The sequence below is a fragment of the Aquarana catesbeiana genome, linkage group LG01 (genome assembly GCF_042186555.1).
Source record: "Aquarana catesbeiana isolate 2022-GZ linkage group LG01, ASM4218655v1, whole genome shotgun sequence".
NCBI lineage: Eukaryota > Metazoa > Chordata > Amphibia > Anura > Ranidae > Aquarana > Aquarana catesbeiana.
In genome coordinates this window covers 4,448,503-4,475,373 of record NC_133324.1, presented here as the reverse complement: position 1 = coordinate 4,475,373, position 26,871 = coordinate 4,448,503, and the positions used below count along the sequence as shown (strand labels likewise).

At 50.2% G+C, this 26,871-nt stretch overlaps 1 protein-coding gene across 6 annotated transcripts in view; it reads right to left on the bottom strand.

Annotated features, from left to right (window-relative positions):
* Window positions 1-9,243: 9,243 nt before the first annotated feature.
* RTKN (rhotekin) overlaps window positions 9,244-26,871 on the bottom strand; it is a 146,679-nt gene continuing 129,051 nt past the window's right edge. For 3 of the 6 annotated variants that reach the window (XM_073617665.1, XM_073617656.1, XM_073617672.1), the window contains exons 8-12: window positions 24,056-24,162; window positions 20,566-20,691; window positions 20,309-20,474; window positions 19,186-19,290; window positions 9,244-11,519 (exon numbers count right to left, since the gene is read on the bottom strand). In XM_073617665.1, the coding sequence (XP_073473766.1) occupies window positions 11,092-11,519; window positions 19,186-19,290; window positions 20,309-20,474; window positions 20,566-20,691; window positions 24,056-24,162 (932 nt within the window). In that variant the 3' untranslated portion in view covers window positions 9,244-11,091. Of the gene's footprint in view, window positions 11,520-13,325; window positions 13,423-19,185; window positions 19,291-20,308; window positions 20,475-20,565; window positions 20,692-24,055; window positions 24,163-26,871 lie in introns of all 6 variants that reach the window. The other 3 variants (XM_073617688.1, XM_073617680.1, XR_012241844.1) reach the window with 2 other exon arrangements.

The window sequence follows — 26,871 nt, the reverse complement described above, 5'->3', positions numbered from 1 at the left end:
GGGGACATCGTTATATAATATATTTATACACTGGAGGCCAGGGACATATATAATATGATCGTCAGCTCCATCTAGTGGCCACTAGACATATTTTCCAGAAATCTCAATCTGGTATAATTACTGTATTATGGCCACTAGATGGAGCTGCTGATTAAAGGTTAAATACGGCCAGGATTGGTGAGAGGGCGAACGCTTGTGACATTCCTCCAACAAATACATAGACTCCGTAGCGGTGGGATGGTGGCACTTCCGGTGAGTATCCCTTGAGGTTTGCCGTTATGGTGATCAATCCCAGGAATTGGGTGAAGACATTGGAAAGGCACATCTTGTACGGGGCACTCTATTTCCAATGTTTTGGGAGATGATGGACTCTTCCGGAATGGACTCTATTTCATGACATGCTCAGTTTTATTTCTACTTGTACATCATGATGGTTACAATGTATCGTTGGTGATCATTGCTGTCTGATGGTTTAGATACAATTTTACATTTTTGGGGCCTATTTATAAAATATTCGTTGGACGAATGTCACGAGCAATTCGCCTAGCTATCACCAATTCTGTTATGGGGGATGGAGGATCTAAGTTATGGGGGGATGGAGGAGCTCAGCAATGGGGGATGGAGGAGCTCAGTTATGGGGGGGGATGGAGGAGCTCAGTTATGGGGGATGGAGGAGCTCAGTTATGGGGGATGGAGGAGCTCAGTTATGGGGGATGGAGGAGCTCAGTTATAGGGGATGGAGGAGGTCAGTTATAGGAAAGGACCTTAGTTACAGGGGAGGGAGGATCTCAGTTATGTGGGATGGAGGACCTCAGTTATAGGAAAGGACCTTAGTTACAGGGGAGGGAGGAGCTCAGTTATGGGGGATGGAGGAGCTCAGTTATGGGAGATGGAGGATCTCAGATATGGGGGATGGAGGAGCTCAGTTATTGGGGACGGAGGAGCTTAGTTATGGGGGATGGTAGACCTCAGTTACAAGGGAGGGAGAACCTCAGTTATGATGGATGGAGTAGCTCAGTTATGGGGTATGGATGACCTCAGTTATGGGGAATGGAGGAGCTCAGTTATGGGGGATGGTAGACCTCAGTTACAGGAGATGGAGGATCTCAGTTATAGAGGATGGAGGAGCTCAGTTATGGGAGATGGAGGATCTCAGTTATGGGGGATGGAGGAGCTCAGTTATGGGAGATGAAGGATCTTAGTTTTGGGGGGTGGAGGAGCTCAGTTATGGGGGGTGGAGGAGCTCAGTTATGGGGGATTGAGGAGCTCAGTTATGAGAGATGGAGGAGCTCAGTTATGGGGGATGGAGGAGCTCAGTTATGGGGAATGGAGGAGCTTAGTTATGGGGGATGGTAGACCTCAGTTACAGTGGAGGGAGAACCTTGATTAGGAGGAATGGAGGAGCTCAGTTATGGGAGAGGGAAAACCTCAGTTATGGGGGGTGGAGGAGCTCAGTTATGGAGGATGGAGGAGCTTGGTTATGGGGGACGGAGGGGCTCAGTTATGGGGAATGGCGGACCTCAGTTATGGGGGATGAAAGACCTCAGTTATGGGGGATGGAGGAGCTCAGTTATGGGGGATGGAGGAGCTCAGTTATAGGGGAGGGAGGACCTCAGTTTCAGGGGAGGGAGGACCTCAGTTATGGGGGAGGGAGGAGCTCAGTTATGGGGGGACGGAGGAGCTCAGTTATGGGGAATGGAGGACCTCAGTTATGGGGGATGGAGGAGCTCAGTTATTAGGGAGGGAGGACCTCAGTTATGAGGGATTTCAGTTACGGGGAGGGAGGAGCTCAGTTATGGGGAATAGAGAACTTCAGTTATAAGGGACTGTGGACATCAGGTACAGGGGATGGAGGAGCTCAGTTATGGGGGATGGAGGACCTTGGTTAAGAGAGATGGAGGAGCTCAGTTATGGGTGATAGAGGAGCTCAGTCATGGGGGATGGTAGACCTCTGAGTCAGAGAAGGGAGAATCTCAGTTATGGTCGATGGAGGAGCTCAGTTATGGGGAATAGAGGACCTCAGTTATGGGGGATGGTGGACCTCAGTTACAGGGGAGGGAGGAGCTTAGTTATGGAGGATGGAAGAGCTCAGTTATTGGGGATGGAGGAGCTCAGTTATGGGGGAAGGAGGATCTCAGAAATGAAAGCTTGGGTGACCAGTCTGGCTGTGCTGTCTGGTAGAGCTGTGTAAATCTTCAGATACTTTTTACACTTTGGGGGCCTAATTATGAAATATTTGTTGGACAAATGTCACAAGCAATTCACGCAGCCATCACCAATTCTGTTATGATGGATGGAGGACCTCAGTTACAGGGAAGGGAGGATCTCAGTTATGGGGAATAGATGACCTCAGTTATGGGGGATGGAGGAGTTCAGTTGAGGGGGGTAGAGGAGCTCAGTTTTGGGGGAGGGAAGACTTCAGTTACGGGGGAATTGAGGAGCTTAGTTATAGGGGATGAAGGAGCTCAGTTGTAGGGATGGAGGACCTAAATTATGGGGGATAGAGGACCTCAGTTATGGGAGATAGAGGAGTTCAGTAATAGGGGATGGAGGAGCTCAGTTATGGGGGATGGAGTACCTCAGTTATGAAAGATGGAGGAGCTCAGTTATGTGGATGGAGGAGCTCAGTTATGGGGAACAGAGGAGCTCAGTTATGGGGGATGGAGGACCTCAGTTATGAGAGATGGAGGAGCTCAGGTATGGGAGATGGAGGAGCTCAGTTATGGGGGATGGATGAGCTCAGTTATGGGGAACAGAGGAGCTCAGTTATGGGGAATTGAGGACCTTAGTTATGGGGGATGGAGGAGCTCAGTTATTTGGGGTGGAGGAGCTCAGTTATGGGGGATGGAGGAGCTCAGTTATGGGAGATGCAGGAGCTCAGTTATGGGGGATGCAGGAGCTCAGTTATGGGGGATGCAGGAGCTCAGTTATGAGGGATGGAGGACCTCAGTTACAGGGGAGGGAGGACCTCCGTTATGGGGGAGGAAGTACCTTAGTTATGGGGGATTTCAGTTACGGGGGAGGGAGGAGCTCAGTTATGGGGAATAGAGGGCTTCAGGTATAAGCAAGGGAGGATTTCAGATATGGGGAATAGATGACCTCAGTTATGGGGGATGGAGGAGTTCAGTTGAGGGGGGTAGAGGAGCTCAGTTTTGGGGGAGGGAAGACTTCAGTTATGGGGCATTGAGGAGCTCAGTTATAGGGGATGAAGGAGCTCAGTTGTAGGGATGGAGGACCTAAATTATGGGGGATAGAGGACCTCAGTTATGGGAGATGGAGGAGCTCAGTTATAGGGTATAGAGGAGCTCAGTTATGGGGGATGGAGTACCTCAGTTATGAAAGATGGAGGAGCTCAGTTATGTGGATGGAGGAGCTCAGGTATGGGAGATGGAGGAGCTCAGTTATGGGGAACAGAGGAGCTCAGTTATGGGGGATGGAGGACCTCAGTTATGAAAGATGGAGGAGCTCAGGTATGGGAGATGGAGGAGCTCAGTTATGGGGGATGGATGAGCTCAGTTATGGGGAACAGAGGAGCTCAGTTATGGGGGATGGAGGAGTTCAGTTATTTGGGGTGGAGGAGCTCAGTTATGGGGGATAGAGAAGCTCAGTTATGGGGGAGGGAGGACCTCAGTTTCAGGGGAGGAAGGACCTTAGTTATGGGGGATTTCAGTTACGGGGGAGGGAGGAGCTCAGTTATGGGAAATAGAGGGCTTCAGGTATAAGGAACGGTGGACATCAGGTACAGGGGATGGAGGAGCTCAGTTATGGGTGATGGAGGAGCTTGGTTAAGAGAGATGGAGGAGCTCAGTCATGGGGGATGGTAGACCTCTGAGTCAGAGAAGGGAGGATCTCAGTTATGGGGGATGGAGGAGCTCAGTTATGGGGAATAGAGGACCTCGGTTATTGGGAATGGTGGAGGAGCTCAGTTATGGGGAATAGAGAACCTCAGTTATGGGGGATGGTGGACCTCAGTTACAGGGGAGGGAGGAGCTCAGTTATTGGGGATGGAGGAGCTCAGTTATGGGGGAAGGAGGATCTCAGAAATGAAAGCTAGGGTGACCATTCTGGCTGTGCTGTCTGGTAGAGCTGTGTAAATCTTCAGATACTTTTTACACTTTGGGGGCCTATTTATAAAATATTTGTTGGACAAATGTCACAAGCAATTCACCCAGCCATCACCATTTCTGTTATGATGGATGGAGGACCTCAGTTACAGGAGAGGGAGGATCTCAAATATGGGGAATAGATGACCTCAGTTATGGGGGATGGAGGAGTTCAGTTGAGGGGGGTAGAGGAGCTCAGTTTTGGGGTAGGGAAGACTTCAGTTATGGGGCATTGAGGAGCTCAGTTATAGGGGATGAAGGAGCTCAGTTGTAGGGATGGAGGACCTAAATTATGGGGGATAGAGGACCTCAGTTATGGGATATGGAGGAGCTCAGTTATAGGGGATGGAGGAGCTCAGATATGGGGGATGGAGTACCTCAGTTATGAATGATGGAGGAGCTCAGTTATGAGAGATGGAGGAGCTCAGGTATGGGAGATGGAGGAGCTCAGTTATGGAGGATGGAGGAGCTCAGTTATGGGGAACAGAGGAGCTCAGTTATGGGGAACAGAGGACCTCAGTTATGGGGGATGGAGGAGCTCAGTTATTTGGGGTGGAGGAGTTCAGTTATGGGGGATGGAGGAGCTCAGTTATGCGGAATGCAGGAGCTCAGTTATGGGGGATGGAGGAGCTCAGTTATGGGGGATGCAGGAGCTCAGTTATGGGTGATGGAGGAGCTCAGTTATGGGGGAGGGAGGACCTCAGTTACAGGGGAGGGAGGACCTCAGTTATGGGGGAGGAAGGACCTTAGTTATGGGGGGATTTCAGTTACGGGGGAGGGAGGAGCTCAGTTATGGGGAATAGAGGGCTTCAGGTAAAGGAACGGTGGACATCAAGTACAGGTGATGGAGGAGCTCAGTTATGGGTGATGGAGGAGCTTGGTTAAGAGAGATGGAGGAGCTCAGTTATGGGTGATGGAGGAGCTCAGTCATGGGGGATGGTAGACCTCTGAGTCAGAGAAGGGAGGATTTCAGTTATGGGGGATGGAGGAGCTCAGTTATGGGGAATAGAGGATCTTGGTTATGGGGGATGGTGGAGGAGCTCAGTTATGGGGAATAGAGAACCTCAGTTATGGGGGATGGTGGACCTCAGTTACAGGGGAGGGAGGAGCTTAGTTATGGAGGATGGAAGAGCTCAGTTATTGGGGATGAAGGAGCTCAGTTATGGAGGAGCTCAGTTATGGGGGAAGGAGGATCTCAGAAATGAAAGCTCGGGTGACCATTCTGGCTGTGCCGTCTGGTAGAGCTGTGTAAATCTTCAGATACTTTTTACACTTTGGGGGCCTATTTATGAAATATTTGTTGGACAAATGTCACAAGCAATTCACCCAGCCATCACCATCTCTGTTATGATGGATGGAGGACCTCAGTTACAGGGGAGGGAGGATCTCAGTTATGGGGAATAGATGACCTCAGTTATGGGGGATGGAGGAGTTCAGTTGAGGGGGGTAGTGGAGATCAGTTTTGGGGGAGGGAAGACTTCAGTTACGGGGCCTCGAGGAAGGAGCTCAGTTATAGTGATGGAGGACCTCAGTTATGGGGGATAGAGGACTTCAGTTATGGGAGATGGAGGAGATCAGTTATAGGGAATGGAGGAGCTCAGTTATGGGGGGAGGAGGACCTCAGTTATGAGAGATGGAGAAGCATAGTTATGTGGATGGAGGAACTCAGGTATGGGAGATGGAGGAGCTCAGTTATGGGGAATGGAGGACCTCAGTTATGGGAGATGGAGGAGCTCAGATATGGGGAATGAAGGAGCTCAGTTATGGGGAATGGGGAAGCTCAGGTATGGGGGAGGGAGGAGCTCAGGTATTGAGCATGGATGACCTCAGTTATGGGGACCGGAAGAGCTTAGTTATAGGGAGGGGCCTCAGTTATGGGAGATGGAGGAGCTCAGTTATGGTGGATGAAGAAGCTCAGGTATTGAGCATGTCATGGGGGTCAGAAGAGCTCAGTTATGGGGGAGGGGCCTCAGTTATGGAGGATAGAGGACCTGTTATGGGGGATGGAATACCTCAGTTATGGGGGATGGAGGAGCTCAGTTATGGGAGATGGAGGAGCTCAGTTATGGGGAATGGAGGAGCTCAGTTATGGAGGATGGAGGACATCAGTTATGGGGGATGGAGGAGCTCAGTTATGGAGGATGGAGGAGCTCAGTTATGGAGGATGGAGGAGCTCAGTTATGGGGGGATGGAGGAGCTCAGTTATGGGAGATGGAGGAACTCAGTTATGGGGGGTGGAGGACCTCATTTATGGGGGATAGAGGAGCTCAGTTATGGTGAATGGAGGACCTCAGTTATGGGAGATGGAGGAGCGCAGTTATGGGGAATGGAGGACCTCAGTTATGGAGGATGGAGGACACCAGTTATGGGGGATGGAGGACACCAGTTATGGAGGACATCAGTTATGGGGGATGGAGGAGCTCAGTTATGGGGGGATGGAGGAGCTCAGTTATGGGAGATGGAGGAACTCAGTTATGGGGGATAGAGGACCTCATTTATGGGGGATAGAGGACCTCATTTATGGGGGATAGATGACCTCATTTATGGGGGATGGAGGAGCTCAGTTATGGTGAATGGAGGACCTCAGTTATGGGGGATAGAGGAGCTCAGTTATGGGAGATGGAGGAGCTCAGTTATGGGGGATGGAGGAGCTCAGGTATTGAGCATGGATGACCTCAGTTATGAGGACCGGAAGAGCTTAGTTATGGGGAGGGGCCTCAGTTATGGAGGATAGAGGACCTTAGTTATGGGGGATAGAGGAGCTCAGTTATGGGAGATGGAGGAGCTCAGTTATGGGGGATGGAGGAGCTCAGGTATTGAGCATGGATGACCTCAGTTATGGGGACCGGAAGAGCTTAGTTATGGGGAGGGGCCTCAGTTATGGGAGATGGAGGAGCTCAGTTATGGTGGATGAAGGAGCTCAGGTATTGAGCATGTTATGGGGGTCAGAAGAGCTCAGTTATGGGGGAGGGGCCTCAGTTATGGAGGATAGAGGACCTGTTATGGGGGATGGAATACCTCAGTTATGGAGGATGGAGGAGCTCAGTTATGGAGGATGGAGGAGCTCAGTTATGGAGGTGCTCAGTTATGGGGAATGGAGGAGCTCAGTTATGGAGGATGGAGGACCTCATTTATGGGGGATAGAGGACCTCATTTATGGGGGATGGAGGAGCTCAGTTATGGTGAATGGAGGACCTCAGTTATGGGGGATGGAGGAGCGCAGTTATGGGGAATGGAGGACCTCAGTTATGGAGGACACCAGTTATGGGGGATGGAGGAGCTCAGTTATGGAGGACATCAGTTATGGGGGATGGAGGAGCTCAGTTATGTGGGGATGGAGGAGCTCAGTTATGGGAGATGGAGGAACTCAGTTATGGAGGATAGATGACCTCATTTATGGGGGATGGAGGAGCTCAGTTATGGTGAATGGAGGACTTCAGTTATGGGGGATGGAGGAGCTCAGTTATGGGAAATGGAGGACCTCAGTTATGGAGGATGGAGGACACCAGTTATGGGGGATGGAGGAGCTCAGTTATGGGGGGATGGAGGAGCTCAGTTATGGGAAATGGAGGACACCAGTTATGGGGGATGGAGGAGCTCAGTTATGGGGGGATGGAGGAGCTCAGTTATGGGAAATGGAGGAACTCAGTTATGGGGAATAGAGGACCTCAGTTATGGAGGATGGAGGACACCAGTTATGGGGGATGGAGGAGTTCAGTTATGGAGGATGGAGGAGCTCAGTTATGGGGGAAGGAGGATCTCAGAAATGAAAGTTCGGGTGACCAATCTGGCTGTGCTTTCTGGCAGAGCTGTGTAAATCTTCAGAGTGGATTTCCAGCTTTGGGTCTATATATTGTAGGGGAAACCCCCTGCCATGTTTTTGTTTTTTTGTGAGGATTTTCCCCCTACCATCCATACCAGACCCAAGGATAGGAATCTGGTATAAATGTCGGGGTGCATCCCGGGGCTCTTTGTGTATGCAGAGTGAAGTGGGGGGGGGAATGTCATTCAGCCACAATGTATTGTCTTCTTTGTTAATGTCACTATTGCTTTAGTACGTGGTACAGCCGGCACACCTCCCAGCCAGAAACGTTATTTTAAGGAATTGTGCATTTTTAATGTTGCCCTTAAAAGAGCCTCTTCTGGTATTTTTCCTAAATAAATGTCTGCATTGGTATTTGTCCCCATGGCAGTGCCCAGCCCCCTCCCCATGACCCTTTTCTTCCCAAATGTTATAAGTCGGCTTTGTAAAAGTTAATGAGGACAAGGGCCTCTTCCCCACAACCCTGGCTGGTGGTGGTGGGGGACTGGGGGGTCTGAATTTGTAGGAATCTGGAAGCCATGTTTGGGGTTAATGAATTTTTTTCAATTGTTTGCTGAACATCCAATGAAGTCAGCTCATCACTAACGGACAATCCATGGTAGGACACGGGACATTTATAATCGTCTTTTTCTATTGGACGGCTGACCAGTACCAGGTATGTTATTATGGAGTTGTATACACCACACAACGACATTCTTCACACCAGACGGGTGGACGTCCTGCTGCGCTCCTCAGACCTGGCTGCACAGTGTTGAGGTGGTAAAGATACTGATCACAGGAACGGGGTCGTGCAGGACCCGGGGCAATGATCCAGAATTACACCCCCCTCCCCTCCCCCACTATTAATACATGGCGTGGAATGGGTGTACCATGCTAGGTCTACTCCCCCCCCCCCGTTACTTCTCCGCACCCGGGGCAGCTGCCCCTTCTGCCCACCCCTGGTCTCGGCCCTGCTGACCTTTCATGGGGTTTGGTGATAGGAGGGGCAGAGTGGGGTGTCATGTGACCTTCATGTGATTGGTCGGTTATTTCCTAAATTTGAACAGAGCCATTTTCTTTACAATGGATTCCTGTAGAACTCGTGTGTGCCCCCCCCGGTCCCCCTCCCAGCCCCCCCCTCCCCCGGCCCGTGTCCCAGATACACCTACTGAGAATTTCCTCATTACTTTGTTACAGACGTTACAAGAGAACCGGTCCCTGAGATCCCCAGAGCAGGAGGAGGAGCAAAAGAAGAGGCGGAGCTTGGCAATAAAGATTTATTATAATATTATAATACTCTGTTAGTAATTATTTGGTAAGGCGGCTTATTATCATAAAGCTTTAATTCTCTCACTGCCGGGAGCCAATCGATTGTGCCCCTCCCCCCCCAAGGCTGTGGGCGTACCCCGACATCAGTCACTGCCAATGGTCTGTATCACCCTGCAGGGGGAGGGGCAGACCTCATACCCTATAGTCACCGTGAGGGGGGGGAGGGGCAGACCTCATACCCTATAGTCACCGTGAGGGGGGGAGGGGCAGACCTCATACCCTATAGTCACCCTACAGGGGGAGGGGCAGACCTCATACCCTATAGTCACCCTACAGGGGGAGGGGCAGACCTCATACCCTATAGTCACCCTACAGGGGGAGGGGCAGACCTCATACCCTATAGTCACTCTGGGGGGGGCAGACCTCATACCCTATAGTCACCCTGGGAGGGGAGGGGCGGACACCACATGCTATAGTCACCCTGCAAGGGGAGGGGTGTACCTTGTACCCTATAGTTACCCTGCAGAGGAGAAGGGCAGACCCCATATCCAATATTCCATATTACCCTTCAGGGGGAAGGGCAGATCCCATATTCTATAGTCACCCTGCAGAGGGAGGGGCAGACCTCATACCCTATAGTCACCTTGCAGGGGTAGACCCCACATACTACAGTCACCCTGTGGAGGGAGGGGCAGACCCCCTTATCCAATGGGCACCCCGCAGGAGGGAGGGGCAAACCCAAGTCACCCTGTAGAGGGAGGGACAGACCCAATATGCTATAGTCACCCTGCAGTGGGAGGGAAGTCCCTATATTATATAGTCACCTTGCCGGGGGAGGGGTAGACCCCTTATCCTATGGTCACCCTGCAGAGGGAGGAACAGACCCCATATCCTATAGTCACCCTGCAGTAGGAGGGACATATTCTTGGTCTCATAGCTCCCATCAGTCACCCTGCAGTAGGAGGGGCATATTCTTAGTCTCATAGCTCCCATCAGTCACCCTGCAGTAGGAGGGGCATATTCTTGGTCTCATAGCTCCCATCAGTCACCCTGCAGTAGGAGGGGCATATTCTTGGTCTCATAGCTTCTATCAGTCACCCTGCAGTAGGAGGGGCATATTCTTGGTCTCATAGCTCCCATCAGTCACCCTGCAGTAGGAGGGGCATATTCTTGGTCTCATAGCTTCTATCAGTCACCCTGCAGTAGGAGGGGCATATTCCTGGTCTCACAGCTCCCATCAGTCACCCTGCAGTAGGAGGGGCATATTCCTGGTCTCACAGCTCCCATCAGTCACCCTGCAGTAGGAGGGGCATATTCCTGGTCTCACAGCTCCCATCAGTCACCCTGCAGTAGGAGGGGCATATTCCTGGTCTCACAGCTCCCATCAGTCACCCTGCAGTAGGAGGGGCATATTCCTGGTCTCACAGCTCCCATCAGTCACCCTGCAGTAGGCAGTGCTGAAAGGTCATGTAAACTCTGTGCAGCCATGACACCTTACAGAGGGAGGGGCTTCAAGTCTGGGTGTCATTGGTGCCCAGCAGTGGGTGGCACAATAATAATATTATAGCTTGTTTTTCATCGCCCTTCAGTGGGATTGGGAGGGACTCGGTATAAACGTATATAATATCTCCGCTCTCCCATGTGAAGGAAGACTCGTCCACATCTTGCTGTTCAGTCTTTGAACAAACTGTAGGTTACCCTGAGGTGGGTGGAGAGCACTGGGTGTGTCAGTGTTACTTGGAGGATGCGGTATGTTAATTTGGCATGTGTATAAGTAGGGCGTCACTCCATGTTTGGGAATGGGGCATTCACAATACACACCGGACAGAGCCAAGGCCTGTCACATGGGTTCCCTTTGGACTCTTGGTTCTGGTCTCTCACCACCATCCGACACTCTGTTCATGTGATCAGAGGGGGTCACACCTGACTCTGCAGCCAGTTTCGGGGGTCCAGTTTGGTTCTGAGGCTCTTAATGTTCTTACGGTTTTGACCACCCTTCTCTGAGTCCGGGGTGCTGCGCCCGCTGCTGCTCGAGTTCCTGGCCTCCGGATGAGGACTCTCATCTCCTCCAGAGGACTCTTGGCCCGTAGACTGTTGGTCGGCCATCCTCAGCCCCCGGTTCTTCAGGGACGTCAGTTTGGCATCCAGGGAGAGGGTGCGGGGACGAAGCCTGGAGGACTGACCTGGAGGACTGTCACAATCGGAGGACGAGGAACGGGAAGGACGTCCAGGGCTGGGGCTGTTGAAGAAAGACGTCCAGGGAGGTGGATCCAGACCCCTCTGTATCTCAAACTCCTTCATCCGTTGGGAGAGGAGGTCAGGAATCGGGCCCAGACCCTCAATAGCTGCAAGACAAGAAGAGAACAACGTGAGGAGCAAAACCCAGGAAACACACCGGGAACCATCACTAGAACAATGAGCCCACCGGTAACTGACGGCACAAGCCTACACAAACCATGCGTCTACTGGGAAATGTTCTTATCGTTCAGTGGATTTACCTTGGGAATGTTCTAGAGCAGTGGTCTCCAAACTGCGGCCTGCAGGATATGCTTCACTTTATCCGGTCAATGGGCCACTGTTCCTCCCACTGACACCAAAAATGAGGCACCATTCCATTCACTGACACCAACAGTGGGTCATTATTCCTCCCACTGACACCAATGATGGGGGACTATTGCTCTCACTGACACAGATTGGGCAAAATTCCTCCCACTGACACCAATGATGGGGGACTGCTTTTTCCATCAATACCAAAAAAGGGACACTATTCCTCCCACTGATAATAATTCCTCACATTGACAGCAATGATGGGGCACTATTCCTCCTACTGACACCAGAGATGAGACACTGTTCCTTCCACTGGCACCAATGATGGGGCACTTTTCTTCCCACTGACACCAATGATGGGGTGCTATTCCTCCCACTAATACCAATGATGGGGCACTATTCCTCCCACTGATACCAATGATGGGGCACTATTCTTCCCACTGAAACCAATGATGGGGTGCTATTCCTCCCACTAATACCAATGATAGGGCACTATTCCTCCCACTGATACCAATGATGGGGCACTATTCTTCCCTCTGAAACCAATGATGGGGTACTATTCCTCCCACTAATACCAATGATGGGGCACTGTTCCACTGATACCAATGATGGGACACCATTCCTTCCACTGATATCAGTGATGGGGCACTAGTCCTTATCCTGATGACCACAGGCACTATGCAATTTTTTACTCTCACTGGCCACAGTTTGCCCCCTGTTAAGTCTGAAGGACAGTAAACTGGCACTTTGTTAAGAAAGTTTGGAGAGTTCTAGAAGAGTCCCAAGTCACCCAGCATTGAGTCAGTAGAACCTAGAAAGGTGGAAGACCAGATACTGTTACCACTAATGGTGGCTTCATAAGGCCCACTGAGCACCAAAAAAGGAGAAGGGTTGGTGTGGATGTCGTATCAGAATGTCCTCATCCCTTCCACCTCTCCAGAAGGAGATGGAAACATTTTTCAAAGGACCATCTCCTCATTGAGACATAACTCAAAGACTACCTGCCAATGTCAAGCTTCAGCTTCAGCTTGTACAGCAAGATACTCTCCTGTATAAAAGAGGTATAGACTCCAGAGGGAGACTTCATCCACCCCCTACAAGTCATTAGTAAGACCTCATCTGGAATATGCCTTTCAGTTTTGGTCTCCAGTTCTCGAAAAAGGATATCAGGAAATTGGAGAAAGTGTACAGAAGGGCTACTAGTTGATGACCAAGTCCTCATTTCATGGCCTGTAGAACAAGACCCCGAACCCAGAGCAGCCTTTCAGAGCGCAGTTTACTGGGAATGGTGGGGGGGTCACATCACTAGGAGATGATTGTTACAGGTTGGGAGGACCTCCCCTGACTTCCTGTCCCGGTGACAACCTTTGTGTAAAATAAAAGACAAGGTGTCAGCAGAACAGGAAGTCAGGGGACGCAGACAGGAAGGAGAATCTCGTCTTTCTCACTTTGGCTGAAGCTCCACATTAATGTAAACCCTCAACATAGACGGAACCGACCCTGAGGTCACCCCCGGAGTCCCGAGGCCACGTGATGTGTGAGATAGAGGATATATATGTACACTGTATTCCAGGTGTGGGGGAACAAGAGGCCAAGATACAAACCTGTCGCTGTAATAGGTGCAGAGTAGGGAGCGGATCTCCGCAGAGACTGCATTGTCCTGCAGCAGGAGGCCCTCCGCACTGGCCGGAGCAGATAAGGCTAAGTGGGGGAGGGGAGCAGAGACATGCAGGCACAGGAAAGAGAAGAAAAAACTGTTAAAGTGCATAGAAGAGACACAGAGTGTTAGAGACTGTTAGAGTGCATGGAGGAGATCAGAGAGTGTTAGAGACTGTTAGAGTGCATGGAGGAGATCAGAGAGTGTTAGAGACTTTAGAGTGCATGGAGGAGATCAGAGAGTGTTAGAGACTTTAGAGTGCATGGAGGAGATCAGAGAGTGTTAGAGACTTTAGAGTGCATGCAGGAGACACAGAGTGTTAGAGACTGTTAGAGTGCATGGAGGAGATATCAAAGTGTTAGAGACTGTTAGAGTGCATGGAGGAGATATCAGAGTGTTAGAGACTTTAGAGTGCATGGAGGAGACACAGAGTGTTAGAGACTGTTAGAGAGCATGGAGGAGATATCAGAGTGTTAGAGAGCATGGAGGAGATATCAGAGTGTAATGCCCCTGTACACACGGTCGGATTTTCCGACAGAAAATGTGTGATAGGACCTTGTTGTCAGAAATTCCGACCGTGTGTGGGCTCCATCACACATTTTCCATCGGATTTTCCGACACACAAAGTTTGAGAGCAAGCTATAAAATTTTCCGACAACAAAATCCGTTGTCGGAAATTCCGATCGTGTGTACACAAATCCGACGGACAAAGTGCCACGCATGCTCAGAATAAATTAAGAGATGAAAGCTATTGGCCACTGCACCGTTTATAGTCCCGATGTACGTGTTTTACGTCACCGCGTTCAGAGTGATATCAGAGTGTTAGAGTGCATGGAGGAGATATCAGAGTGTTAGAGACTGTTAGAGTGCATGGAGGAGATATCAGAGTGTTGGAGACTGTTAGAGAGCATGGAGGAGATATCAGAGTGTTGGAGACTGTTAGAGAGCATGGAGGAGATATCAGAGTGTTAGAGACTGTTAGAGTGCATGGAGGAGATATCAGAGTGTTAGAGACTGTTAGAGAGCATGGAGGAGATATCAGAGTGTTAGAGACTGTTAGAGAGCATGGAGGAGATATCAGAGTGTTAGAGAGCATGGAGGAGATATCAGAGTGTTGGAGACTGTTAGAGAGCATGGAGGAGATATCAGAGTGTTGGAGACTGTTAGAGTGCATGGAGGAGATATAAGAGTATTAGAGACTGTTAGAGAGCATGGAGGAGATATAAGAGTATTAGAGACTGTTAGAGAGCATGGAGGAGATATCAGAGTGTTGGAGACTGTTAGAGAGCATGGAGGAGATATAAGAGTATTAGAGACTGTTAGAGAGCATGGAGGAGATATAAGAGTGTTAGAGACTGTTAGAGTGCATGGAGGAGATATCAGAGTGTTAGAGTGCATGGAGGAGATATCAGAGTGTTAGAGACTGTTAGAGTGCATGGAGGAGATATCAGAGTGTTGGAGACTGTTAGAGAGCATGGAGGAGATATCAGAGTGTTGGAGACTGTTAGAGAGCATGGAGGAGATATCAGAGTGTTGGAGACTGTTAGAGAGCATGGAGGAGATATCAGAGTGTTAGAGACTGTTAGAGAGCATGGAGGAGATATCAGAGTGTTGGAGACTGTTAGAGAGCATGGAGGAGATATCAGAGTGTTAGAGACTGTTAGAGAGCATGGAGGAGATATCAGAGTGTTAGAGAGCATGGAGGAGATATCAGAGTGTTGGAGACTGTTAGAGAGCATGGAGGAGATATCAGAGTGTTAGAGACTGTTAGAGAGCATGGAGGAGATATCAGAGTGTTGGAGACTGTTAGAGAGCATGGAGGAGATATCAGAGTGTTAGAGACTGTTAGAGAGCATGGAGGAGATATCAGAGTGTTGGAGACTGTTAGAGAGCATGGAGGAGATATCAGAGTGTTAGAGACTGTTAGAGAGCATGGAGGAGATATCAGAGTGTTAGAGAGCATGGAGGAGATATCAGAGTGTTGGAGACTGTTAGAGAGCATGGAGGAGATATCAGAGTGTTGGAGACTGTTAGAGTGCATGGAGGAGATATAAGAGTATTAGAGACTGTTAGAGAGCATGGAGGAGATATAAGAGTATTAGAGACTGTTAGAGAGCATGGAGGAGATATCAGAGTGTTGGAGACTGTTAGAGAGCATGGAGGAGATATAAGAGTATTAGAGACTGTTAGAGAGCATGGAGGAGATATAAGAGTGTTAGAGACTGTTAGAGTGCATGGAGGAGATATCAGAGTGTTAGAGTGCATGGAGGAGATATCAGAGTGTTAGAGACTGTTAGAGTGCATGGAGGAGATATCAGAGTGTTGGAGACTGTTAGAGAGCATGGAGGAGATATCAGAGTGTTGGAGACTGTAATGCCGTGTACACACGGTCGGATTTTTCAGCAACAAAGGTCCGACAGACTTTCGGCGAACTTTCTAACGACCGGACTTGCCTACATACGATCACACCAAAGTCCGATGGATTGGTACGTGATGACGTACACCGGACTAAAATAAGGAAGTTCATAGCCAGTAGCCAATAGCTGCCCTAGCATGGGTTTTTGTCCGTCGGACTAGCACACAGACGAGTGGATTTCTGGGTCCGGCGGAGTTACGACGTAAAGATTTGAAGCAAGTTCCAAATCTAAAGTCTGTCAGATTTGCGACTGCAAAAGTCCGCTGAAGGTCCGGTGAAGCCCACACACGGTCGGATTGTCCGCCGGATTTGGTCCGTCGGTGTCCGTCGGACCAGTCCGGTAGAAAAGTCAGACCGTGTGTACGCTTCATTATTCCTTTATATGGGCTTTTGACATTTACAAATGCAGCCATTTAGAAATTGGATAAAAGGTTTAGCGCTGGAAAACACTTTTTGAAAGATAAATAGTGAATTTTATATACAACTACAATGGATCAGACCAAAATGAGGGACAAATGAGGAGGAAAGAGGGACAGAGGGACATTGCTCCAAATCCGGGACAGTCCCTCGAAATCCGGGACAGTCCCTCGAAATCCGGGACAGTCCCTCAAAATCCAGGACAGTTGGGAGCTATGTATATATATACACACACAGAGGTCTTATATGTCACAGGTATTACCAATGTGTACTAAGCCCCCCCCCCCCCATCTCAGCAAACATATATAACCAGGCCTGGCAGGCTTTTCATTGTAGGAGGGGAGAGGTAATCCTGGGAACAGGCGGAAAAAACGACTGAAAGGAAAAACGGGTGAAATAATATACAGAGATGCCGTATGAGAGAGAAATCCGCCAGGTGCAGCCTATGATCCGGGGTCAGGATGGGAAAGAACCAGGAGGAAGTGCTGTGGAGGGGCAGAAGACACCAAAACAACACCATTCTACAGATCTCCCCGATGAGATTGAAGCCCCATATGGTGGACCATAATAAGACCTCCCATAACAAGACCTCCCATAATAGAACTTCCCATAACAAGACTTCCCATAATAATAAGACCTTCCATAATAAGACCTCCCAGAACAAGACCTCCCAGAACAAGACCTCCCAAAACAAGATCTCCCATAACAAGACAAGACCTCCCATAACAAGACCTCCCATAACAAGACCTCCCATAACAAGACCTCCTATAATAATAGGACCTCCCATAACGGGACATACTATAATAATAAGCCCTCCCATAACAAGACTCCCCCATAATAGAACCTCCTATAACAAGACGTCCCATAACAAGACCCCCAACCATAACAAGAAATCCCATAATAAGACCTCCAATACCAAGAGTTCCCAGACTAAGACGTCCCAGAATAAGACCTTCCATAACAAGACCTCCCATAACATGACCTCCAATAACAAGACCTCCAATAACAAGACCTCCCATAACAAGACCTCCAATAACAAGACCTCCCATAACAAGACCTCCCATAACAAGACCTCCCAGAATAAGACCTCCCATATAAAGACATCTCATAATAAGACATCCCACATCTATCAGAATGTCAGACTACCTAAACCCTGGACTGATGTGTATTGGGCCCCTTAGGAAGGACAATAAAAATGGCAGATTATATAAACCCTTAGTATCACTCTCGCCGACCGGCGATACACAAGCAGCCCGTACTTCTGGGTATCGAAGAACATAATGATGTCAGTGCGTCGCTCCGCCCTAAGCATTTTGTCCTAGGATTACATCATCGTATAAGGAAACGCATAGGGCAGAGCAACGTGTTGACATCATCACGTTCTTCGATACCTGAAAGTGCGGGCTGCTTGTGTATCGCTGACCAGCAAGAGTGATACTAAGGCGTTTTTACATTGCCTTGATGTAAGTGCAACCATACTTTATTTTAATAAACTTATCTTAAGATTTTGAACTATGTTGAGTTTTCTTAAGTTTCCGAGGACTGATTCATGGAAGCTTCATCTGGATGGTCTTCACCTCTAGCTTTGAGGAGATTTTATTTAAGCGGCATCATAAGGCCCTGGCTGGGTGTATAGCCACAAGTGTTGTTAACCTTCCGTGATAGGAAGTCCCACTGAGCTGGTAAGCAGGCGTTTTATCCGGACACAGGTGGTGGTACTCCAGATAGGATCTCACTCCTGGTGACGGATGGTGGCAGTGTTGCAGATGTACTCACAATGATTCCAGAATTTACTATTTTCTCTTTTTGGACTTTATGATATTGACCTTTTTTGGACTTTGTTTGTACTGTATGGGCATAATAAACCCTGGACTGATGTGTGTGGGCCCCTTAGGAAGGTCCATGGGAATGTCAGACCGTAATAAACCCTGAACTGATGTGTGTGGGCCCCTTAGGAAGGTCCATGGGAATGTCAGACCATAATAAACCCTGGACTGATGTGTGTGGGCCCCTTAGGAAGGTCCATGGGAATGTCAGACCATAATAAACCCTGAACTGATGTGTGTGGGCCCCTTAGAGAGAGATCCATGAGAATGTCAGACCATAATAAACTCTGGACTGATGTGTGTGGGCCGCTTAGAAAGGACAATGAGAATGTCAGAGCATAATAAACCCTGGACTGATGTGTGTGGGCCCCTTAGAGAGAGATCCATGAGAATGTCAGACCATAATAAACTCTGGACTGATGTGTGTGGGCCCCTTAGGAAGGTCCATGAGAATGTCAGACCATAACAAACCCTGGACTGATGTGTGTGGGCCCCTTAGAAAGGTCCAATAGAATGTCAGACCATAACAAACCCTGGACTGATGTGTGTGGGCCCCTTAGAAAGGTCCAATAGAATGTCAGACCATAATAAACCCTGAACTGATGTATGTGGGCCCCTTAGGAAGGTCCAGGAGAATGTCAGACCATAATAAACTCTGGACTGATGTGTGTGGGCCCCTTAGAAAGGTCCATGAGAATGTCAGACCATAATAAACCCTGGACTGATGTATGTGGGCCTGTAGGAAGGTCCATGAGAATTTCTGACCATAATAAACCCTGGACTGATGTGTGTGGGCCCCTTAGGAAGATCCATGAGAATGTCAGACCATAATAAACTCTGGACTGATGTGTGTGGGCCCCTTAGAATGGTCCATGAGAATGTCAGACCATAATAAACCCTGGACTGGTGTGTGTGGGCCGCTTAGAAAGGACAATGAGATTGTCTGACATTCTCATGGATCTTCCTAAGGGGCCCACACACATCAGTCCCGGGTTTATTATGGTCTGACATTCTCATGGACCTTCCTACAGGCCCACATACATCAGTCCAGGGTTTATTATGGTGTCGGTTCCTATAATACCAAAATCCTTCTCTTCCATCTTTCTCCAAGAGGCAAAGAATATTACCCAGAAGGCCTTGCTGCTTACCCATTTCATGGTAGAGGGAGCCCTGCTTGGCCAAAGCGAGGGTGGTTCTCTTGGGCGGTGGTGTCTCGATCTTCATGAGGTCATCACAGCACTGCTTCCACTGACCTGGGAGGGTGCACAGAGAGAGGCGGGTTTAGTTGGGTGAAGCCTTAGTGTTGTGTATATCAGACAGTACGAGAACGAGGATTAGTGGTATAGGGTATGTAATAGACAGCACAGCATTGTGAGGACCATTGTGTGGGGTGTTATCGTACTGCACTACATACAGAATCGGACAGTCTGGAGCTTGTCACATACAGCACAGTATACAGAGTATGCTATGTCCGGCACAATGTACAGAGTAAGTAGCATGTCTTGTCCAGCAGACTGTACATTGTGCTCTGGGTTCTGTCACATACAGCACAGTATATAGAGTGGTCTGCAATGTTATACATACAGCACAGTATATAGAGTGGTCTCCAATGTTATACATACAGCACAGTATATAGAGTGGTCTGCAATGTTATACATACAGCACAGTATATAGAGTGGTCTCCAATGTTATACATACAGCACAGTATATAGAGTGGTCTGCAATGTTATACATACAGCACAGTATATAGAGTGGTCTCCAATGTTATACATACAGCACAGTATATAGAGTGGTCTGCAATGTTATACATACAGCACAGTATATAGAGTGGTCTCCAATGTTATACATACAGCACAGTATATAGAGTGGTCTGCAATGTTATACATACAGCACAGTATATAGAGTGGTCTCCAATGTTATACATACAGCACAGTATATAGAGTGGTCTGCAATGTTATACATACAGCACAGTATATAGAGTGGTCTGCAATGTTATACATACAGCACAGTATATAGAGTGGTCTGCAATGTTATACATACAGCACAGTATATAGAGTGGTCTCCAATGTTATACATACAGCACAGTATATAGAGTGGTCTGCAATGTTATACATACAGCACAGTATATAGAGTGGTCTCCAATGTTATACATACAGCACAGTATATAGAGTGGTCTGCAATGTTATACATACAGCACAGTATATAGAGTGGTCTCCAATGTTATACATACAGCACAGTGTATAATGAGTTACATCCCCGCACCCCACATACTCATGTCATAGAAGTGCTGCCAGAAGGCCTCCATCCAGCGGCGCAGCTCCTCCCGGCCCTCCGCCCTGGCGTGGTGCGTCACCTCCTCGCTGCCGTACCGGTTGGTGATGGACAGGCTTTGCACCTGGTTCTGCCCTTCGCGGTCCGAGCACCGGATTCTGGTCTCCTGTGGAGGAACAAAGACAAACGTCACACCTTGATGTCCCCCTCCACTTCTCCTCCCCCCATGACTAGAAGTGCCCTACGTGACCTCTGACCTTATTGACAAAGACGGTGAGTTCCGGTTCCGGGGTCGACCCTTTCTCACAGGGCTGCGTATAGCACAGCAAGCGGCATCCTCGCAGCACGCAGTACATCCGCTGCCATCCCGCCTGTCCCCGCGCCTGTCAGGGGCCAAGAGAAATAAACCAATCAGATTGTTTACCCCGCCCACACTGGTCTGCTATCAATCTGCATCTCTGGAAGACATAAAGAATCATCACCTCCCCTCCCCCCCAGAGGAATATCATCACCTCCCCCCCCCCATCACCCCCAGAGGAGAGTATTATCACCCCCCCCAGAGGAATATCATCACCCCCCCCATCATCACCGCCAGAGGAGAGTATTATCACCCCCCCCAGAGGAATATCATCACCCCCCCCATCACCCCCAGAGGAGAGTATTATCACCCCCAGAGGAATATCATCACCCCCCCCCATCACCCCCAGAGGAGAGTATTATCACCCCCCCGAGGAATATCATCACCCCCCCCATCACCCCCAGAGGAGAGTATTATCACCCCCCCGAGGAATATCATCACCCCCCCCATCACCCCCAGAGGAGAGTATTATCACTCCCCCCGAGGAATATCATCACCCCCCCCATCACCCCCAGAGGAGAGTATTATCACCCCCCCCAGAGGAATATCATCACCCCCCCCATCACCCCCAGAGGAGAGTATTATCACTCCCCCCCCCAGAGGAATATCATCACCCCCCCCATCATCACCCCCAGAGGAGAGTATTATCACCCCCAGAGGAATATCATCACCCCCCCCATCATCACCCCCAGAGGAGAGTATTATCACCCCCAGAGGAATATCATCACCTCCCCCCCCCCATCACCCCCAGAGGAGAGTATTATCACCCCCCCCAGAGGAATATCATCACCCCCCCCATCATCACCGCCAGAGGAGAGTATTATCACCCCCAGAGGAATATCATCACCCCCCCCATCATCACCGCCAGAGGAGAGTATTATCACCCCCAGAGGAATATCATCACCCCCCCCCCATCACCCCCAGAGGAGAGTATTATCACCCCCCCCAGAGGAATATCATCACCCCCCCCATCATCACCGCCAGAGGAGAGTATTATCACCCCCCCCAGAGGAATATCATCACCCCCCCCATCACCCCCAGAGGAGAGTATTATCACCCCCAGAGGAATATCATCACCCCCCCCCATCACCCCCAGAGGAGAGTATTATCACCCCCCCGAGGAATATCATCACCCCCCCCATCACCCCCAGAGGAGAGTATTATCACCCCCCCGAGGAATATCATCACCCCCCCCATCACCCCCAGAGGAGAGTATTATCACTCCCCCCGAGGAATATCATCACCCCCCCCATCACCCCCAGAGGAGAGTATTATCACCCCCCCCGAGGAATATCATCACCCCCCCCATCACCCCCAGAGGAGAGTATTATCACTCCCCCCCCCAGAGGAATATCATCACCCCCCCCCATCACCCCCAGAGGAGAGTATTATCACCCCCAGAGGAATATCATCACCCCCCCATCACCCCCAGAGGAGAGTATTATCACCCCCCCGAGGAATATCATCACCCCCCCCATCACCCCCAGAGGAGAGTATTATCACTCCCCCCCCCCAGAGGAATATCATCACCCCCCCCCCATCACCCCCAGAGGAGAGTATTATCACCCCCAGAGGAATATCATCACCCCCCCATCACCCCCAGAGGAGAGTATTATCACCCCCCCAGAGGAATATCATCACCCCCCCATCACCCCCAGAGGAGAGTATTATCACCCCCCCAGAGGAATAACATCACACCCCCCATCACCCCCAGAGGAGAGTATTATCACTCCCCCCCCCCAGAGGAATATCATCACCCCCCCCCATCACCCCCAGAGGAGAGTATTATCACCCCCAGAGGAATATCATCACCCCCCCATCACCCCCAGAGGAGAGTATTATCACCCCCCCAGAGGAATAACATCACACCCCCCATCACCCCCAGAGGAGAGTATTATCACTCCCCCCCCCCCAGAGGAATATCATCACCCCCCCCATCACCCCCAGAGGAGAGTATTATCACCCCCAGAGGAATATCATCACCCCCCCCCCATCACCCTCAGAGGAGAGTATTATCACCCCCAGAGGAATAACATCACCCCCCCCATCACCCCCAGAGGAGAGTATTATCACCCCCCCCCAGAGGAATATCATCACCCCCCCCCCCCCATTATCACCCCCAGAGGAATATCATCACCTCCCCCCCATCACCCCCAGAGGAGAGTATCATCACCCCCTCCCCCCCAGAGGAATATCATCACCCCCCCCATCACCCCCAGAGGAGAGTATCATCACCCCCTCCCCCCCAGAGGAATATCATCACCCCCCCCAGAGGAATATCATCACCCCCCCCCCCCCAGTAGAGAGTATCATCTCCCCCAGAGGAGAGTATCATCTCCCCCCCCCAGAGGAGAGTATCATCACCCCCTCCCCCCCAGAGGAATATCATCACCCCCCCCCATCACCCCCAGAGGAGAGTATCATCACCCCCTCCCCCCCAGAGGAATATCATCACCCCCCCCAGAGGAATATCATCACCCCCCCCCCCCCAGTAGAGAGTATCATCTCCCCCAGAGGAGAGTATCATCTCCCCCCCCCAGAGGAGAGTATCCCCCCCCCCCCAGAGGAGAGTATCTCCCCCCCAGAGGAGAGTATCTCCCCCCCAGAGGAGAGTATCTCCCCCCCCCCAGAGGAGAGTATCTCCCCCCCAGAGGAGAGTATCATCTCCCCCCCCCAGAGGAGAGTATCATCCCCCCCCCAGAGGAGAGTATCTCCCCCCCCCCAGAGGAGAGTATCTCCCCCCCAGAGGAGAGTATCATCTCCCCCCCCAGAGGAGAGTATCATCCCCCCCCCCAGAGGAGAGTATCTCCCCCCCAGAGGAGAGTATCTCCCCCCCCCAGAGGAGAGTATCTCCCCCCCAGAGGAGAGTATCATCTCCCCCCCCAGAGGAGAGTATCATCTCCCCCCCCAGAGGAGAGTATCCCCCCCCAGAGGAGAGTATCATCTCCCCCCCCAGAGGAGAGTATCATCTCCCCCCCCAGAGGAGAGTATCTCCCCCCCAGAGGAGAGTATCATCTCCCCCCCAGAGGAGAGTATCTCCCCCCCAGAGGAGAGTATCATCTCCCCCCCAGAGGAGAGTATCTCCCCCCCAGAGGAGAGTATCATCTCCCCCCCCAGAGGAGAGTATCATCTCCCCCCCCCAGAGGAGAGTATCATCTCCCCCCCCAGAGGAGAGTATCATCTCCCCCCCCCAGAGGAGAGTATCTCCCCCCCAGAGGAGAGTATCTCCCCCCCCCCCAGAGGAGAGTATCATCTCCCCCCCAGAGGAGAGTATCTCCCCCTCCCCCAGAGGAGAGTATCACCTCCCCCCCCCAGAGGAGAGTATCTCCCCCCCAGAGGAGAGTATCATCTCCCCCACAGAAAAGTATCTTCAGCCCCGGATCTCTCACCTGGATCTGCAGATACCCGGATATCATGTCTTGGTTCATACAGTCGGGCTGTGCGGTCAGGCGGCAGCACACACTTCCGTACAGCGGCAGCCAACATAAGCTCTCATCTACAACACAGAGAGGAATCTATAATATACTGTTATATACTGTGTATATATACTATACACCCTTCTACCACTGCAATATACTGCTGTATACATTGTATGTAGAGTACCATCACTTCCTACAGAAAGGTGCCCTTCATTGATCCTCAGTTATTCATCATTCTCATCATTCCCCACAAGGGGCGCTCTCATCATTCCTCAAATAACCATCATTCCCACCATTCCCAGAGGGGGGCACTCTCATCATTCCTCAAATAACCATCATCCTTATCACTTCCCAGAGGGGGGCGCTCTCATCATTCCTCAAATAACCATCATCCTTATCACTTCCCAGAAGGGGGCGCTCTCATCATTCCTCAAATAACCATCATCCTTATCACTTCCCAGAAGGGGGCGCTCTCATCATTCCTCAAATAACCATCATTCCCACCATCCCCAGAAGGGGGCACTCTCATCATTCCTCAAATAACCATCATTCCCACCATCCCCAGAAGGGGGCGCTCTCATCATTCCTCAAATAACCATCATTCCCACCATCCCCAGAAGGGGGCGCTCTCATCATTCCTCAAATAACCATCATTCCCACCATCCCCAGAAGGGGGCACTCTCATCATTCCTCAAATAACCATCATCCTTATCACTTCCCAGAAGGGGGCGCTCTCATCATTCCTCAAATAACCATCATTCCCACCATCCCCAGAAGGGGGCACTCTCATCATTCTTCAAATAACCATCATCCTTATCACTTCCCAGAAGGGGGCGCTCTCATCATTCCTCAAATAACCATCATTCCCACCATCCCCAGAAGGGGGCACTCTCATCATTCCTCAAATAACCATCATTCCCACCATCCCCAGAAGGGGGCGCTCTCATCATTCCTCAAATAACCATCATTCCCACCATCCCCAGAAGGGGGCGCTCTCATCATTCCTCAAATAACCATCATCCTTATCACTTCCCAGAAGGGGGCGCTCTCATCATTCCTCAAATAACCATCATTCCCACCATCCCCAGAAGGGGGCGCTCTCATCATTCCTCAAATAACCATCATTCCCACCATCCCCAGAAGGGGGCGCTCTCATCATTCCTCAAATAACCATCATTCCCACCATCCCCAGAAGGGGGCGTTCTCATCATTCCTCAAATAACCATCATTCCCACCATCCCCAGAAGGGGGCGCTCTCATCATTCCTCAAATAACCATCATTCCCACCATCCCCAGAAGGGGGCACTCTCATCATTCCTCAAATAACCATCATTCCCACCATCCCCAGAAGGGGGCGCTCTCATCATTCCTCAAATAACCATCATTCCCACCATCCCCAGAAGGGGGCGCTCTCATCATTCCTCAAATAACCATCATCCTTATCACTTCCCAGAAGGGGGCGCTCTCATCATTCCTCAAATAACCATCATTCCCACCATCCCCAGAAGGGGGCGCTCTCATCATTCCTCAAATAACCATCATTCCCACCATCCCCAGAAGGGGGCGCTCTCATCATTCCTCAAATAACCATCATCCTTATCACTTCCCAGAAGGGGGCGCTCTCATCATTCCTCAAATAACCATCATTCCCACCATCCCCAGAAGGGGGCGCTCTCATCATTCCTCAAATAACCATCATTCCCACCATCCCCAGAAGGGGGCGTTCTCATCATTCCTCAAATAACCATCATTCCCACCATCCCCAGAAGGGGGCACTCTCATCATTCCTCAAATAACCATCATTCCCACCATCCCCAGAAGGGGGCACTCTCATCATTCCTCAAATAACCATCATTCCCACCATCCCCAGAGGGGGGCACTCTCATCATTCCTCAAATAACCATCATTCCCACCATCCCCAGAAGGGGGCACTCTCATCATTCCTCAAATAACCATCATTCCCACCATCCCCAGAAGGGGGCGCTCTCATCATTCCTCAAATAACCATCATTCCCACCATCCCCAGAAGGGGGCGCTCTCATCATTCCTCAAATAACCATCATTCCCACCATCCCCAGAAGGGGGCACTCTCATCATTCCTCAAATAACCATCATTCCCACCATCCCCAGAAGGGGGCACTCTCATCATTCCTCAAATAACCATCATTCCCACCATTCCCAGAAGGGGGCACTCTCATCATTCCTCAAATAACCATCATTCCCACCATTCCCAGAAGGGGGCACTCTCATCATTCCTCAAATAACCATCATTCCCACCATTCCCAGAAGGGGGCACTCTCATTATTCTTCAAATAACCATCATTCCCACCATTCCCAGAAGGGGGCCTTCTCATCATTCCTCAAATACCCATCATACCAGGCGACACAGTGGTGTGGTGGATAGCACTCTCACCTAGCAGTAGGAAGGGTCACTGGTTCGAATCCCAACCACGACACTACCTGCCTGGAGTTTTCATGTTCTCCCTGTGCCTGTGTGGGTTTCCTCCGGGTACACCGGTTTCCTCCCACACTAAGACATGCTGGGGGGTTAATTGGATCCTGTCTAAATTGTCCCTAGTATATGAATGTGAGTTAGGGACCTTAGAATGTAAGCTCCTTGAGGGTTGGGACCGATGTGAATGTACAATGTATATGTAAAGCGCTGTGTAAATTGACAGCGCTATATAAGTACCTGAAATAAATAAAAAAATTCTCATTATTCCCCACAAGGAGGCGCTCTCATCATTCCTCAAATAACCATCATTCTCATCACTTTCCAGAAAGGG